Here is a 15,485-nt window from a genome sequence, read left to right on the forward strand (position 1 = left end):
TAGGAAAATGTACTGTGAACACTTGTAAAGTGAGAAGCTTATGAAAATCACTATTGTAAAGCAAAGCTTGTCAACATTTAAATATACAAAGAACATCACTAAATCAGGTTTGGTTACAAGCAAGGTTCGGGTTTGAAATGGTACTGGTAATTGGTAGATTCAGGTTTAGTCAGTTATGGGACATATTTGGGTATAAACAAGGCTCAACATCAGCTTGCTTCGAATATACTTTGCACAGAACCGTTTGTGTTTGGTAATAAGAACAGGTTAGATATACATGGATTCGGATCCATTTTTGTCTTACCCCAAGACCGATCAGCTGCTAAGACGGAGCCAGATTTCAGACCTGATTTGAACCCACAGACCTATCAAGATCAGGTACATTCCAGCAATAACAACATCTGATTAATAATCAGATTTGAATTTCATGTGCAGTGTTACATTTGAATACAAGTCTGATATTGGATAATTAGAGTCTGATCATTTATAAACTGTATCGAATTAGCCAGTCAGATCCAGATTTGTTATTAGTTTTCTCCATCCACTGCGTATCTAATTAAGTTGGATTCAATAATCCATCATTTCAAACCGAATCAAATCCAGCTACAACCCTAAACTTGGGTTTGATTTCATTGCAGGGCAGTTAAACTTGTGATGGCTCTGTTGGATCCAAAGTATGGCCATTTGGATCTCACACACAAAATTTTTTTTCCAATGAAGCACTAAATTGGTGGGCCCACATAATGGAGTTTCCCTACATTTGGTTATGGAGGTGGTTACGATATATATGGGTCATTATTCTCCATGATGGTGGGTGAATCCAATCCTCTAGTTGCCTATATATGAAGCCGTGAACATGAAAGAATGCGATGAGAAAAAAAAAAAAAAGTCCAGGAGAAGGTTTCCATCATAGGTTAGGATGGAGTGGATCCGGGGCTGGAATGGCTCAAGAGGATACACAAAGACAGAGGTTTGAGTCCTCCTTGTAGCAAATGCCCCATGACTCTTGACCACACCCAAAACAGTCTACAGAGCGTTCTTCATCAGGCTCGAGCCTCAGTGTCATTCAATCAGCGGGTGGGTGAGTGTCCAGTTTTGGATGGGTCCTTTGAGATATTATTCTGAGATTATGACTTGGGTTCAAGTTTTGGGTCCGAACCAGCATTTACTGGGTGGGCTCCGGCCGGTTGGGTCTTAACTCTTAATGCATATATTGCCCCCATGTGGTTCTTGCCTTTCTCCATGTAAACATAAAAAAAAAACTCCGTATTTTTCTCAGATTAGTTACAAAGATTTTTTTTTAGGATATTAACTGGACATGGATCAAGATCTCACTGGCCTAAATTGCTAAGCCGATCCAGTAAAGGTCCAACTGAGTTCGTACAAAAGCTTAATTGCCCACGTGAGAATGGGTTGTGTCAAGGTTGTTCTGGCAGTGGATCAAGTTTGTACATAGAGGATCCTATCTCAGATCTAGTTCTGCCTATTCGATCCTAACATCATAACCTGATCTACATCTGGTTATGATACGAGTCCATTTGGTGCTAGATCCATAAAAAAAAACGTCTCAAAAGAAAACAGTTTCTGAGAAAAAAAAAGGTTAAATGGGTTAGTTTGGATGCAACCATATTTGTTTACTCAATCGTGAGTTGGATTCCAACAAACCTACCCGTATCTGTTAACAAATCAACATAGATTCAGATGAGCGATATATGGGTTCGACAATATGCACCAAATCTAGTTTAAAGTGAGCCAACCCAAATCTTTACCAGCTTCGTACCAGTGTAGGTTTGGGTATAATTTTTTTTTTCAATAGGCAGGTTTGAGTTTGAGTATAATTTTAAACCATAGGAACTGATTAAAATTCGACCCACTTTAATTGGATATAATCTACGTGGCAGGGGCTGCCTATGTTTTGGAAGTGTGCCCTTGGTTACATAATCGGACACGTGGACATGGACACTGGTATGCACAAGTAATGTTTTTAATATTATTTCAATAAAAATACTGTTTTATTTATTGAATGAGAGGAAAACAATTCATTAATTCGCCAAAATACCAGCCTTAATATTAAAATATTTAAATCTTAAAAATGTTATGTCATTGTGTCGTATTTTCGAACTTGTGTGTTGAACCCGCGTCATGCAATCTCATATACTAGTTATCTTTGTGACATGGAATCCACATCATACCAAAACCGATTTATATGGATGACATCTGTGTTCAATCCAACTTATGGATTGGAGTCAAGTTGCGACCGATGTGACCTGACTGACCCAACCCAAGAAAACGGGGAAAAAATGGTAATTGTGACCTGTGAAGATTGAAGAGATCATTGTGATTTATAGACCTCACAAATGAACCTATGAATGATTTTTTTTTCTTTTCTCGTGGATGGTCCTATGAATGAATGATTTCTAGCAAAACCTCCAAGTAGACCATTAAAAATTTATTGGTCATTTTTTGTTTGTTCTTCTTCAAAGTTTGATCTCTTCTTTCTGAAGCCCTAAAATTTCAAATCAAAAGCTACCCAATTCACCAGTTTGGTTGGTATATAAGACCAGGAGTATATGTTGAGTTATAGGTTTGTAGTAATTGTTGTGAGCTGGAAGTTTGAAGGGATGTTATGAATGAGTCAAGAATTCACAAGGCTCAAGTTGGGTGTCCTCCCTAATGGTCTTCAGACAAACTTTCTGACGTGCCCGGTTCTCGGAGCAAGTCGGATTTGGGACCCATACGACACTTATTCCCTTCTTTCTTTCAAACGCAAGGTCACGCTACCGGCGGGCGAGCGAGTTGAAACGAAAAACAAAGGGAGCGAATGGAGGGAAGCCCAAAACCCAGGAAAAAGTGAAGCGCGGGAGGCGATACCGACCGCACATCGCAGAATGAGAGCGACATCAACGGCCAGGAAGACAGACTCCAATTTCAGAAAAGCTGAGGCAAAAACGGCCTCTCCCTCCCCTCCACCCATCTCGTGGCGGCAAACTCCCAAATTTCAATCGATCCCGATTCCCCTCTCCTTCAAAACCCACCAAGTCCTCCCTCCTCCTTTCGCATCCGTCTCTCTCTCTCTCTCCGTGTGTGTTTTTCTGAGTGAAAGATGGGCAGAGGGTCATCAGCGGCGAACCCTCCAAGGCCTCGGAAGCGAGTCGATGCGGAGCAGGCAAGCACAGTCAAGCGTGCCAAGGATGGCAGCGCTTTCACTAGATGGTACAACCTCATCCTCCTCCTTCTTCTTCTTCCCTCTTCTTTCTCGATTATTGGGGTTTCTGAATTAGCGGGCAGTAACAAAATGGTATGCCAATGACCCAAAAAACAGCGAGGCGTGTAAAAAGGACGTTCCCGTTGTTCTGATCGATATGCACAGCTGCAGCCTCGATGCCAACATCAAGATGAAATTTGGTATTCGCCCTTTCCTTTCCCCTTCATTCTTGCTGTTGTCCTTACTGTTTCGTTTGATTGTTTTCTATTTCATGCTTTGTGTTTAGTTTCCTAAAAGCTTAATGAATCTCATCTCTTGTTGGGTTTCAGAATCACAAATAGAAGAACGGGTTACTGAGTTGAAGAAGCCGGCTGAAAGGTGTGTGCGCGCTCGCTTGTGTATGCGTTTGAGATTTTTGTTATTTTAGGGTTTTATTTTTGGGGTTTTTAGGAAGAGAGCGGTGAGTTCGGAGCAGAAGGAGAAGAAGGCGAAGAAGGGGAGGAAAGAGAAGGATCCCAACATGCCCAAACGCCCACCCACCGCTTTCTTCGTCTTCATGTAAGATTATAATCCTTCTCTCTCGTGGTTTGTTATTGCTGATCTGCGCGTTTGATTTTAGGGACGAGTTTAGGAAGAAATACAAGGAGGAGAACCCTGAAGATGCAAAGAGTGTTGCAAAGGTAGGGATATTATGCGAGCAGTGTGTTTTCTCTCTCTCTCCCTTCCCTCATTTCTCTTTCTTAATCCTTATCTTAATCAGCACTCATGTTCAGAATGCATTATTATTTATTTTCTTTTGTTTGTTTTGTTTATGTGCCAAGGTTGCAAAAGAAGGTGGCGAAAAATGGAAATCCTTGACTGATGAGGTAATCATTTATTGTTAATTCTTTTCTTCATTTTAATCTGTTTGTGATGTTTGTTGCAAATTTTGCGATATAAGCATGTTATTTGGATCTGAACGCTCTTTGCTTCGTTTTCCCCCTTTCTTTTTTGTTTTTCCCCTTAAGTTTTGGATGGTATCCACACAATGTGCAGTATTCTTTGTTTTTGCATGAATGAACCCGTTTTTTAGTAATTTATTTTATTTTTGTCGTTTGAAACTAAACAGAGTTCTTTTGTTTTGAACTAACAAGCACTTTTGGCATATTGTGCTTCAAAATACTGCTTCTGAACTTTCGGCTCTTAGTTATCCTTAGTTTCCAGTTAAGTCCATTTTCCCCTTAAATAAAAAGGGGGTAAAAGATAAACGTCCTTAGACATCTCTCATAAAACTATAAGTCTACAGTGCTCTGGCCATGAATACATGCTCTCGTTTGGCGTTTGAACTTAGAATATCTATTTGAAAGTTGAGCTATTCCAGAGCAGGAGTCGTGCTCTAGCGTTTAACTGCATTTTGATATGGTGGCATCAGGAAAAGAAACAGTACGTCGAGAGAGCTGTCGAACTCAAGGCGGAATACGAGAAGGCCATGGAGAAGTACAACAGTGGAAATCCAACTGTATGACATCGCCGTTTTGTCTATTTGGTTTGGCTTTCCTCTAAGGTTCTCTTTTTGTTGCTGATTTCTCTCTCATTATTCTTCCTTCCGCAGGAAGATGAAGAAGTGCTCGGGAAATGAAGATTAACCACTCTAAGAAATGTGATGAGCTCATGTTGATATAACAACTTTAGAAATCCTCTGCTCCTTGTAAATGCTCATAAGTCAGTTTTGTACTTGTGCTTTTGTAATGGCGGTTCTAGATTTTGCTCATCCTCCCAAGAAATGTCATTGTTTCTTTTAACCTCAAGCAAATCTGTCTGATTTTTCCAACTGCCATTTCATCAGGTTGTATGATTTGACTCATTCGCGTGAAATAAACAACTTTCTCTGCAGCATACCGTTTTTTTTGAAGGATCTTTGTTTTTTTGTCTGTTTTGAGTAGGGGTGGCAATAGGGACGGGTTGGTGGGTCAGAATACCTCAACATGAACATGACCTGTATATTAAACGGGTCGGATGCGGCAAACACTAACATGACCTATTTATTAAATGGGTAACCCGACATGACACTTGTTTAATAAACAGGTTGGGTCAACATGACACGATTACACGAACGATTACTTGTTTATTAAATGGGTTGACCAATAACATAGACACCATCATAGGCCAAGTGGGGTCCCGGCCTAGATATTTTTTTTGTTAAAAGCCCAGTCCTAGCCCAGCCTTGACTGCAGCAAATAGTTTGATTTGTCTATATGAAATAGTTTTTTATTAATAATTGTAGCCATTTTTTATTTTATCGCAAAAAAGAATTTTTTTTTGGTGCACTGCCCCCCAACCTTAGAGTAGCACACCAACCCCCCCCCTAGTTTTGAGAACTAAGTAAAAAAAATTGAATTTAGTGCTGATTTGTAAGCATTAACGCTGACAGACTATAGGCCCTTAATAAAACATGCTGCAGAGTGGTTATGCTTGTGGAATCTTCTATATCAACTTTAGGGTTACAAGAATCAATATGGAAATTAGAAAAAAAGTTGGGGTTGTGTTGTCGTCATTTTGTCAAATGGAGGCCCCAATATTGGGGCTGAACATAGCTCTTGATTGACTTCTTGGCAGCTCAGTTGGGGTTGGGGGTGGCAAAATCTGACTCGGCTCGCCAACCCGCTTCTTAGCTGGGTTAGGCGGGTCATTACGAGATTTGCAGAGAAAAAAAGTATAATATGTATTTTTTTTTGTTTCTAATTGTGTTATTTGGGTTAGACAGGTTACTCGGGTGGGTTATCATGTCTATATTATCGGGTTAACCCGTTTAATAAATACTGCGTTGTGTAATCTTGTCATGTTGACCCGACCCATTTATTAAATGGGTTAACCGTGTCGTGTTGGGTTACTTGTTTAATAAATGGGACGTGTTTGTGTTGAGGTATTCTGACCCATTAACCCGACCCACCAACCCGCCGACCCGATTGCCACCCCTAGTTGGGGTCACAGTGGATGGGCCCCACTTGGCAGTTGAGTCAGTGCCATGCTGACACATCTCTAGATTAGAGGCCTCTTTTCTCACAGGGTTGTAGGGGGGAGGGTTGTGTATGTTCGCCCTCGATGATTCATTGAATCCCACGTCCGTGTTTGGGGGATCGAATGAGCGCCACGTATTCATGCACATGGGCTCGTATTCCCGTGTATGATGACATAACTTTGCATCGGACTCTGGTGCTGTTGCAAAGACTTAATCACCCTTACTTGCTTTTCTTGCCATGAAATGACGGTTTGAGGAAATGACAAAAATATCCTCCATTCAAAAGTTGTGAAACGACAGGTGGGGAAAAGGACAAAAAAGTCCTCCATCCAGAAAGTTTGATGTTAACCATTTAAAGTGGAGACGTTCGCCTGCGCCATCTGCTGTAACAGTTGCTCCCATTATCAACGCAAACTTTGCCTTCGTCTCCAGTCGAGCTTTCCGCCTTGTTTTTTATCCTGTTGTACAACACAATGTCACCTTCTCGTGCCTGCCTTGTGTTACAAAACATTCCAGTGTCTTCTCTTCATTTCTGCTGTCATTAGGCATCATGGAAGAAAGCAATGATTCACAAACATTCCAACCAGTGCCATTAAGACACCGTGAGTAGCTTTTCATCTCATCATGCTATCGATGAAGAAGGCATGTCGTCTTGTGTGCCATTAAGGCATTGTTTGGTTATTGCAGGTAGATCTTGTTATTACGAAGGTTGGAAACTTATCGATATTTGTAAGACGCTGGGACCTGTTGAGAAGAACGCTTGTTTGCAGATGCTAGGAAGGGCCTCTACCCCATCAGGTATCCTACAGTCACTCATCATATGCATTGTATCTCAAACCGCTGTATTAGTAACAGACTTTCGTTTTTGTGAGATACATTTTTGTTAGTTAATATCGATTTGTTTGCTATTATGTTCAAATTCTTCCTTATCGATTTGTAATTTATTGTGCGATATATTTATCGACCTTTTAGATAGTATGTTTTTGTATCGTCGAGTTATAAGTTATAAATACTGAACTGCCGTATCGATTTTCAATATCTGACAAATCGCTATACATATCGTTTTGTAAGATATTATATGTTTTGTAATATGTATTTGTAAGATATTTGTACACAGACTTTGAAAACGTTTGGGTGCAGAAACACATCTTGACACGCATGGCGGGGCGATTTTCGCATGCATATCGTTGCTCTCTCAGCGACTTCTATTGAACTCGCTTTAGAGCCTCGTGGATATTATGAGAGCATTATCGTCAACACACATGTACGACATGTTTATTTTATTGGCATGGTAAGCGACACGTCGATGCTCAGCATAAGAAAACATCAAACCGCACTTGCTTTGATACTTTCATTCATTAAATCGTTGCTTTGACTTGCGTAACCCTAGTGGTATCCGTTCTTATATGCATCCTGATTAAATCGTAGTAAACCTATGCCGCTTGCTAACGGAAATTGATATATTGCTTACAAAACATTCCACTGTCTTCTTTTATTTGTCGTTGTTGTTAGGCATTAAGGAAGAAAGCAATGATGCACAAACATTCCAACTAGTTCCATCAAGGCGGCGTGAGTAGCTTCCCAGTATCATGCTATCGATGAAGAAGGCATGTCGTCTTGTGTGTCATTAAGGCTTTGTTTGGTTATTTCAGGTAGATCTTGTTCTTACGAAGGTTGGAAACTTATCGATATTTGTAAGACGCTGGGACTTGTTGACAGGAATGCTTGTTTGCATATGCTAGGAAGGGCCTCTACCCCATCAGGTATCCTACATTCACTCATCATATGCATTGTATCTCAAACCGCTGTATTAGTAACAGACTCTCGTTTTTGTGAGATAATATCGACTTGTTTGCCATGTTGCTGCAAACACAAATTGATATATTTTTTAAAACATTATTGAGCTTATCATCAGGTTGTAATAAAGACGATGTAGCTCAATCAATAGAAAGATCTGGAGAATTGAATATCTATACTTATGACCCAACTGAAGAATTGAACATCTGCACTAACGATGCACATGAAAAGAAGGGTGCAGGCATTAGACCCACTATTGACTTGAATGTTCCAGTGGAAGAAATGCAATTCAATGATGAGGTAGACTACCATGACAGCGCACATAATAAAAGTGTATGCACCGGGAATGTACACGGAAGTACACCTGACTTCAATATTCCAGGAGAAGAAATGCAATTCAATAATGATCCTGATTTTGATGTCAGTACACTTAATAAAACAGTAGGAACTGAGAATGTACATGGAATTGCACTTGACTATGTTCCTGTAGAAGGAATGCATTTTAATAACGAAGAAGATGCATATAAATTTTACAATGATTATGCCTTAAAAGTTGGCTTCAGTGTGAGAAGGTTTTCTTGGTCAAAAAATGCACAGGGTGTCTTGGTTAGAAAGATATATGTCTGTTCCAAGCAAGGTTGGAAGAAATCAATGGGAAATCCAACTAAGAGCACGCCAGAATCAAGATGTGGATGTCAGGCGAGATTGGTTTTGAGAAGACATCCGAATGAGAAATTTGTCGTGCGTACTTTAATCAGTGATCATAATCATGATTTATCTGCATCATTTATGACTCCTATGCTAAGGTCACATCGTAAAGTAACTGTAGCTCATGCTGCAATGGCTGAAATAGCCGATAGCGCCGGCATTGCACCAAGGAAGACATACAATTTGTTTACCCGCATTGATGGTGGTCGCGAAAATGTGCCATTCACACCTTTGGATCTTAGAAACCACTTGAGCAGGAAGAGGACAGATAACATGAAGAACGGAGAAATGTTTTGTTTGGTTCGTTACTTACAGAATAAATCAAGCAATGAACATGGTTTCTTTAGTGCAATGCAAGTGGACGCAGATGGATATGCCGTGAATATGTTTTGGTCAGATTCAAGGTCTAGATTAGATTATGAATGCTTCAATGATGTGCTTGTGTTTGATACTACAGTAAAGATTAACACTGAACAGTGGCCATTTGCGCAGTTTGTGGGAGTGAACCATCACGCACAGAGTTGTATATTAGGCGGTGCTTTTGTGTATGACCAGACCAAGGAAACCTTTGAGTGGTTGTTCAGAGTATTTACACAGGCAATGAACGGGAAGCATCCTGAAACTGTACTTACAGATGGTGATCACACAATTGCGGTTGCAGTGCTTCATGTGTGGCCAGATGCACATCATCGCCTGTGTTTGTGGCATATCTTTCAAAATGCAGCAAAGAACATAGGACACATATTTAATCAGAATACAGGGTTTGACAAGCATTTTACAAGATGTGTACTTCATAGCGTAGACGAGGTCACCTTTAAGTCAGATTGGGACAAAATGATTAAGACATACGACATTGCTGACTGTCTGTGGTTACAAAATTTATATGCAGAAAAAGAGAAGTGGGCATTGGCATATGGAAGACAATACCTTTGTGCAGGTATGATAAGCACACAAAGAGCCGAATCTATGTATGCCACGCTGAAGAAAACCCTGTATTCATGTTTAACAATGTTTCATTTCATGGAACAATATGAATTATTTGTAGACGGTCTAAGACAAAATGAGCTTGAACAAGACGTGAAATGCTTCAATACACGACCTCTAACTTTTGGCATGAAAATATTGATGTGACCTGCAGCTCTGTATACACTAACTGTATTTGAATGGATCAAGAAAGAGGTGTTGCATGTCATGAATTGCAAAATAGAAGAACTGGTGCAAACCGAGAATATGCACAAATACCATATTTTTTGTCAGGGCGAAAAGCATCAGGAAAGGCAAGAAGCGCATGTCACGTACAATGTCGACAACGAAAGGGTAGAATTTTCGTGCAAAATGTATGAATTCAAAGGTATCCTATGCTGTCATGCATTAAAGGCACTCAATCAAGAGAAGATACAAGAAATACCTGAGTCTTACGTAATGCGAAGATGGACGAGACGCGCGAAGATTGAAATGCTCGTTATGGACAATGCGAGTAAATCTAGTGTTGACGAGAAGTGCCACATAGCCTCCCGTTACCAACAACTGTGTAGGTCATTCATGCATGTTGCTGATTTGGCATCGAGAAGCGAAGAAGGCTATGCATGTGTGAGAAAAGCTGCAATGGAGTTACTTGAAAACGTGGAGTTAATTCACATTAAGTCTGTTGCAGCGAATGAATACTAGCCGAAGATAATGGGATCGAACAACGTAGGTCAAAATCATGTCTCGCTTGACACTCCCGAGAAGTTGCGCCGAAGCGTAAACATTATCTTCAACAAGTCAGTAGTGAACGTTGTTGATTATGATGGACATATTCGTGAAGCGCAGGGTATCAAAAGAAAACCTGCCTCTGATCGCAGTCGTCGGAGGGCAAAGGGTGCACTAGAATTGGTTGGCAAGAAAAGGACTAAGAAACAACCAACCTGTAATAAAAAACAACAAAGCCCTTCGAATGAACAGGTATGTAAAACATTATATTGCTTCCCATTGCGTGAAGCTTGTCAAATAGCTAACTCGTGTAATGAACATCATGCAGCAATACCCTGCAGAAGTACCGGCAAACGTTCAAACCTACATTCCTCCCGACCAGATTTTCGGCAACGATCGCTACAGTTTTACAAGGCTTTTGGTATGTAATCGATGTTGCGAGGAGGTATGCATTTCTTGTGAAACTTAATTCAGTGTCTAATATTTTCTCTTTCATGATAGGCTATGATGCAGTCGACAGATAGGTTTGGGACACAGGAATCTCGTGTGGGCTATTAACTTAGTTGTCATGCCTCTTTGCATGACCCGATCTCCACAATGCCGGATTTTTTGAGAGTTTATAGTCGTTTGTCATTGACGACTTGCGGTTCGTGGTTGAATTTGTTCAAATCGATAGATAGCGGGTTTTTGCTTCTACAGGAAGGCGAATGATGACATCACTGTATGGCGATTTGTGGTTATCGTTGAATAGCGATATGTGGCATCACAGCGTAGAACGTTGTTGATTATTGTTGGACTGTCAATCTTAGCTTGATGCGAAGGATTGTTCAAGTGTGCTGCGATGTGTGGCATCGCAGCGTAGGACTGTCAATCACTGTGCTGCGATGCCACAGATCGCTATTCAACGATAACCACAAATCGCCATACACCTCCAGTCAACTTCTTCTCCAGCAAATCTTTCGCGTTCCCGACACCTCCACTTGCCTTTTGAAATCATTATTGTTATCTTGTGAAAAGTTGTATCCATATATTATAAATAAAAGGTTACTCAATGTGTATTTTCCAACGGATACCCATAAATGTTTGAGTTGTCGTACAATATTCATTGATCATGTTGGTTGAGCAGTACATCTTTTAGGTCATAAATAGTCGCACAAGCACTGAAAGGTGTGTTTGTCTTCTACTTCGTGAACCAGCAACAACCAAACCGACGGTTCCTTCATAAACCTGGAGATCCGCCCTCGAACATAGAAAATTGTAGTCGGTGAGGCAGACGAAGACAGCTACACGACCAACAATGGCGAATCATGGGTATATTGTCTACACATAGTCTACATGTTCAGCAAAATCCGTCTCTTTCATGCATTTTTTGCGATTTGTTTTTGTGTACTATATAATGTAATTTAAATATCGGTCGTTGCAATGTCCACATTCATTTCAGTCGAACATCCACCGACGAAGTTGGTCGAAAACTTATTCAATCACTCCTGGAGGACATCAACCGAATGCGCAGTGAATTCGCACAATGCAACATGATCAGTAATTTTGTTAGTATGAAACTAGTAGTAGTTGTCTATAAACGCAAGCCATGTGTACGTATGATCAATACAACACCATATTTGCTGCAAACAGACTATATCCGATTTCGTAAATTATATTAAAAGCAACGCACCAAGCCAGACTGTGAGCGTCGTCAGCCCATATTTCATGGTATATCGGTTGTATTTTATGTTGCTTTTCATTATTGATTTAGTCCAATTGATTCGTATGTTAATGTTGGTGTTAGCAATGTTTCTTTCGGTTTGCAGACTATATTACGCTGTTTGCCATACTCCAGTGGATTTCAAGACGGCAAACCTTATTGGGTTAACGGTAATCACTGCAGAGACCTTATGACAAGTGAAAAGGTAAGCAAACAAACCTACAGTGCAATATTACAGCGTGACAGTGGTAACAACATTTTTTCGATCTATTTGCAGATATTGATTCCTACACTCTGGTAGTCTGAAAAGCATTGGGTCTTATACGTGATGGATTTACGCGAAAAACAACTATGGTGTTACAATTCGTTGGAAGTTGACAGTGGTTTACGGCTAGACATTTCCCATCTCGTAAGATTCCATCTATATGAGTATCGTGTAGTGTACTGGGGTCATGAATTTACTTTCGGTCGCATTATTCTCAGATCGGTTTCCTCATAGCCATTTTGGGAGTCGATGTCAGCGAGTGGATCTATCGCATGGCATACCATGCTCCTTTACAAGATAATGGCGTTGATTGCGGCGTATTTATAATGAAGTACATTGAAGCGATATACAATGGTGCAGAACCCTGTTTCGACGCTGTATGCCATTCCTTGGCCTCTGTTATTGGGAATTAAGGACATGTCTATTGCTTCTAGTTTACAATCTGTTTTTGCAGGTTGATATACCCGGATTCCGCGAAGAACTCTGCAAAAAGTTGACGTCCTTTCTAATTTCGGAGGAGAAACTGACGGAGGCGAGGATCTAAAAGGCTTGTAATTGATAAAAGCTGTGCGCTCAACTCGCGTGATTGACAGTCACAGGGTGAGACTGCTTTGTGTGCAATGAACAAAGACTTCTAATGTTCAAAATGATAATATTCAACATCGCTATGAAATGTTGTATGCTTAAACATCGCTTTAATGTTGCGTTCGTATTTTACGAATAGTACAAAGCGATACGCTTGGTGGTCTAACGTCAAACTACACTGCTACGACCATGAAAACCTGTGCCAGCATTTGAAAATTGCTTGAATTTTAAACGACGGTTTCTTCAATTATGATCTTACAGACCTATGAAAAAGGTATAGACGGATACGACAACTGCGTCGAAGCCGCCTATGCACTCGATTCAAGAATAAGTCGTTTATGCAGGAATTGTCGACTATGTCGGTTCCTTATTCGCGAAGCAAAGTGAAACTGTGTGTTGTGTCATTCAAATATTAATGAAACGTCCTATCACCCTCCGTCAGTTTTCAAGTATATACGTCAATTTCATTAAACCAAAAGCAAATCTTAAATAAAAAAGCACTCCGCATTAATGAAAACAATGTCATGCCAGAGGGCTATTCTGAATCGTAGTCAATGCGATTGGATCGAATCTTTGGCTCTCAAATAAATCCACAAGTACGTCTCAAGAAATCGCCTTAGGTGTACATTACCGTCGGTTCATTAATACAATGATTTCTAAGAACAAACCTTTCTTATTGATAAGTTCACGTAATGCGATATTTAGAAATATCTTTCGCCGTACAGTATTCTTCATTGCTTAAGAACAACTTTACCAGCATTGGTTATGCGTATACAACACAAAACTATTTCTGAATACAATTTACTTTTCATAGAACACCCGTCAACGGAACGAGATGAACACCCGTCACTGGAACGACAAATCCGCTTAGACCTCGCTAGGGAGAGGAAGAGGACTTGGCGGAGCTCCTGCTGGCCACCCTTAGCGCGACTGCACCGACTGGGTTGCTGTCGAGGAGGACGACGAGAACGGTGATGGAGGGGCTCGTTAGGTTGTACAGACAGAGCAATCGATAGGTTTCACTTTATACTATTCTGTCTGCCGTTCGTTTTAAACTCAATCAATTTTCCGCATATTTCGTCGCGTATTATCGACATATGTTCCTGCAACAAAACAGGTAATGTGAAACTAATATATAACAAGAATACCCAATAACATCGGATACGAAGCTCATACAACATGGAAACAAGGTTCTTCTCCATTGTATATTGCTTCAATATGCTTCATTACGAATATGCCACAATCGACCCCATTACTTTGTAACAGAGCATCGTCAGCACAGAGCAACATCCACTCACCAATGTCGACACCCATTTGCCCGTTAAGGAATCCCGCCTGTGAAAAAGGGATAATATATTACAGTCCGGTCCACCTCGAATAGCTACTTCACCTTTGGGTACGAGCTTACCAAATGCATAACATCGCGTTCTACGCCACTGTGGCAGTCCAATGAGTTGTAGCACCATAGTTGTTTTAGCTGAAAATTCATCTCGTATAGGACCCAATGGTCTGGATGCTGCCAGAGTGTAGGAAGTAAAATCTGCGAATCGATAAAATCATTTTTCGTTCCAGAGACTTATCGTGATGGAGATGTTACGAATAAACCTTGGATAAGAGGTTTGTTCACTTACCTTTCCAAATTTCGAAATGTCTACGCACTTATCATCGCTGTTCCAACAAGGTAGTGCATCTTCGAATCCTATGCCGTATGGCTTTCGCCGGACGTACATCTGTTGCACGAAATAGCAAGGTTTAACCACCAAGAAACGTGAGTACGTCATGAAAGCAAACAGAACAACAGCGGCCCAGACATACCATGAAATACGGGTTGATGATGCATACTGTATTGCTCGTTGGGTTGCTCTGAATGTAATTGACAAAATCATACATTGTCTGGTTGCACAAAGTTAAGAACTTCAGAACATGCAAACCGATGACCTAGAAATTGATAGTGGACAAATACTTACAAAATTACTGATAGTGTTCCCATCTGCAAATTCATCTTGCATCTGCTCGATGTCATCTACGAACTCGTCAGGGCATTGCCGCCCACCCGAGACTGTGGATGTTGCACTGAGTGCACCATGAGCGTGGTATTCAGGATTGAACATTGAAATTATTGTCTACAGTAAATAACACTAGTCCAAATACGACATGAAAAGGCAAATGTTCACTAAACCGCTCAGGCGTTTCAAAAAATATACCTCTTAAGCGCTAGTCCTGGTACTGTGGATGTGGTTGTCTTCTTGTTCAGGGCCGTGCGTGGCCGTTTTGCTCCCATCGTTCACTCCATTGGCGCCGTGCCTGGTCGTTTAGCTCCCATCCTCCTATCCGTTTGCTCCGTGCCTGGTCGTTTTTCTCCCCTCATCCACTCCTCTGGCGCCGTGCCTGGTCGTTTTGCTACCATTGTCCTTTCCGTTGCCGCCGTGCTCGGTCGTAGTGCTCCCATCGTCTTTGGCGTCGTGTCGGGTCGTATTGCTCCACTCGTCCTCTTCTTGTCCGCCATGGCTGGTCGTACTGCTCCGATTGTCCC

At 40.9% G+C, this 15,485-nt stretch overlaps 1 protein-coding gene across 1 annotated transcript; it reads left to right on the forward strand.

The window, feature by feature from the left end:
• Positions 1 to 3,103: 3,103 nt before the first annotated feature.
• Positions 3,104 to 5,015, forward strand: HMGB6 (high-mobility group box 6). Its single transcript, XM_090013227.1, has 8 exons — positions 3,104 to 3,213; positions 3,323 to 3,405; positions 3,535 to 3,583; positions 3,656 to 3,763; positions 3,825 to 3,885; positions 4,027 to 4,071; positions 4,617 to 4,703; positions 4,797 to 5,015. The coding sequence occupies exons 1-8, from the start codon at positions 3,104 to 3,106 to the stop codon at positions 4,821 to 4,823; spliced, it is 570 nt and encodes a 189-aa protein (XP_089869353.1). The 3' UTR covers positions 4,824 to 5,015.
• Positions 5,016 to 15,485: the final 10,470 nt, after the last annotated feature.

This window comes from Nuphar pumila, chromosome 7, assembly GCF_984573655.1.
Source record: "Nuphar pumila chromosome 7, dmNupPumi1.hap1.1, whole genome shotgun sequence".
Taxonomy (NCBI): domain Eukaryota; kingdom Viridiplantae; phylum Streptophyta; class Magnoliopsida; order Nymphaeales; family Nymphaeaceae; genus Nuphar; species Nuphar pumila.

What these genes read in the sequence shown, in the direction of transcription:
- HMGB6 (XM_090013227.1), top strand. Translation starts at nt 3,104, where the DNA reads ATGGGCAGAGGGTCATCAGCGGCGAACCCTCCAAGGCCTCGGAAGCGA. An exon ending in TTGAAGAAGCCGGCTGAAAG is followed by an intron (nt 3,584 to 3,655) that starts GTGTGTGCGCGC and finishes TGGGGTTTTTAG; the next exon opens with GAAGAGAGCGGTGAGTTCGG. An exon ending in ATGCAAAGAGTGTTGCAAAG is followed by an intron (nt 3,886 to 4,026) that starts GTAGGGATATTA and finishes TTATGTGCCAAG; the next exon opens with GTTGCAAAAGAAGGTGGCGA.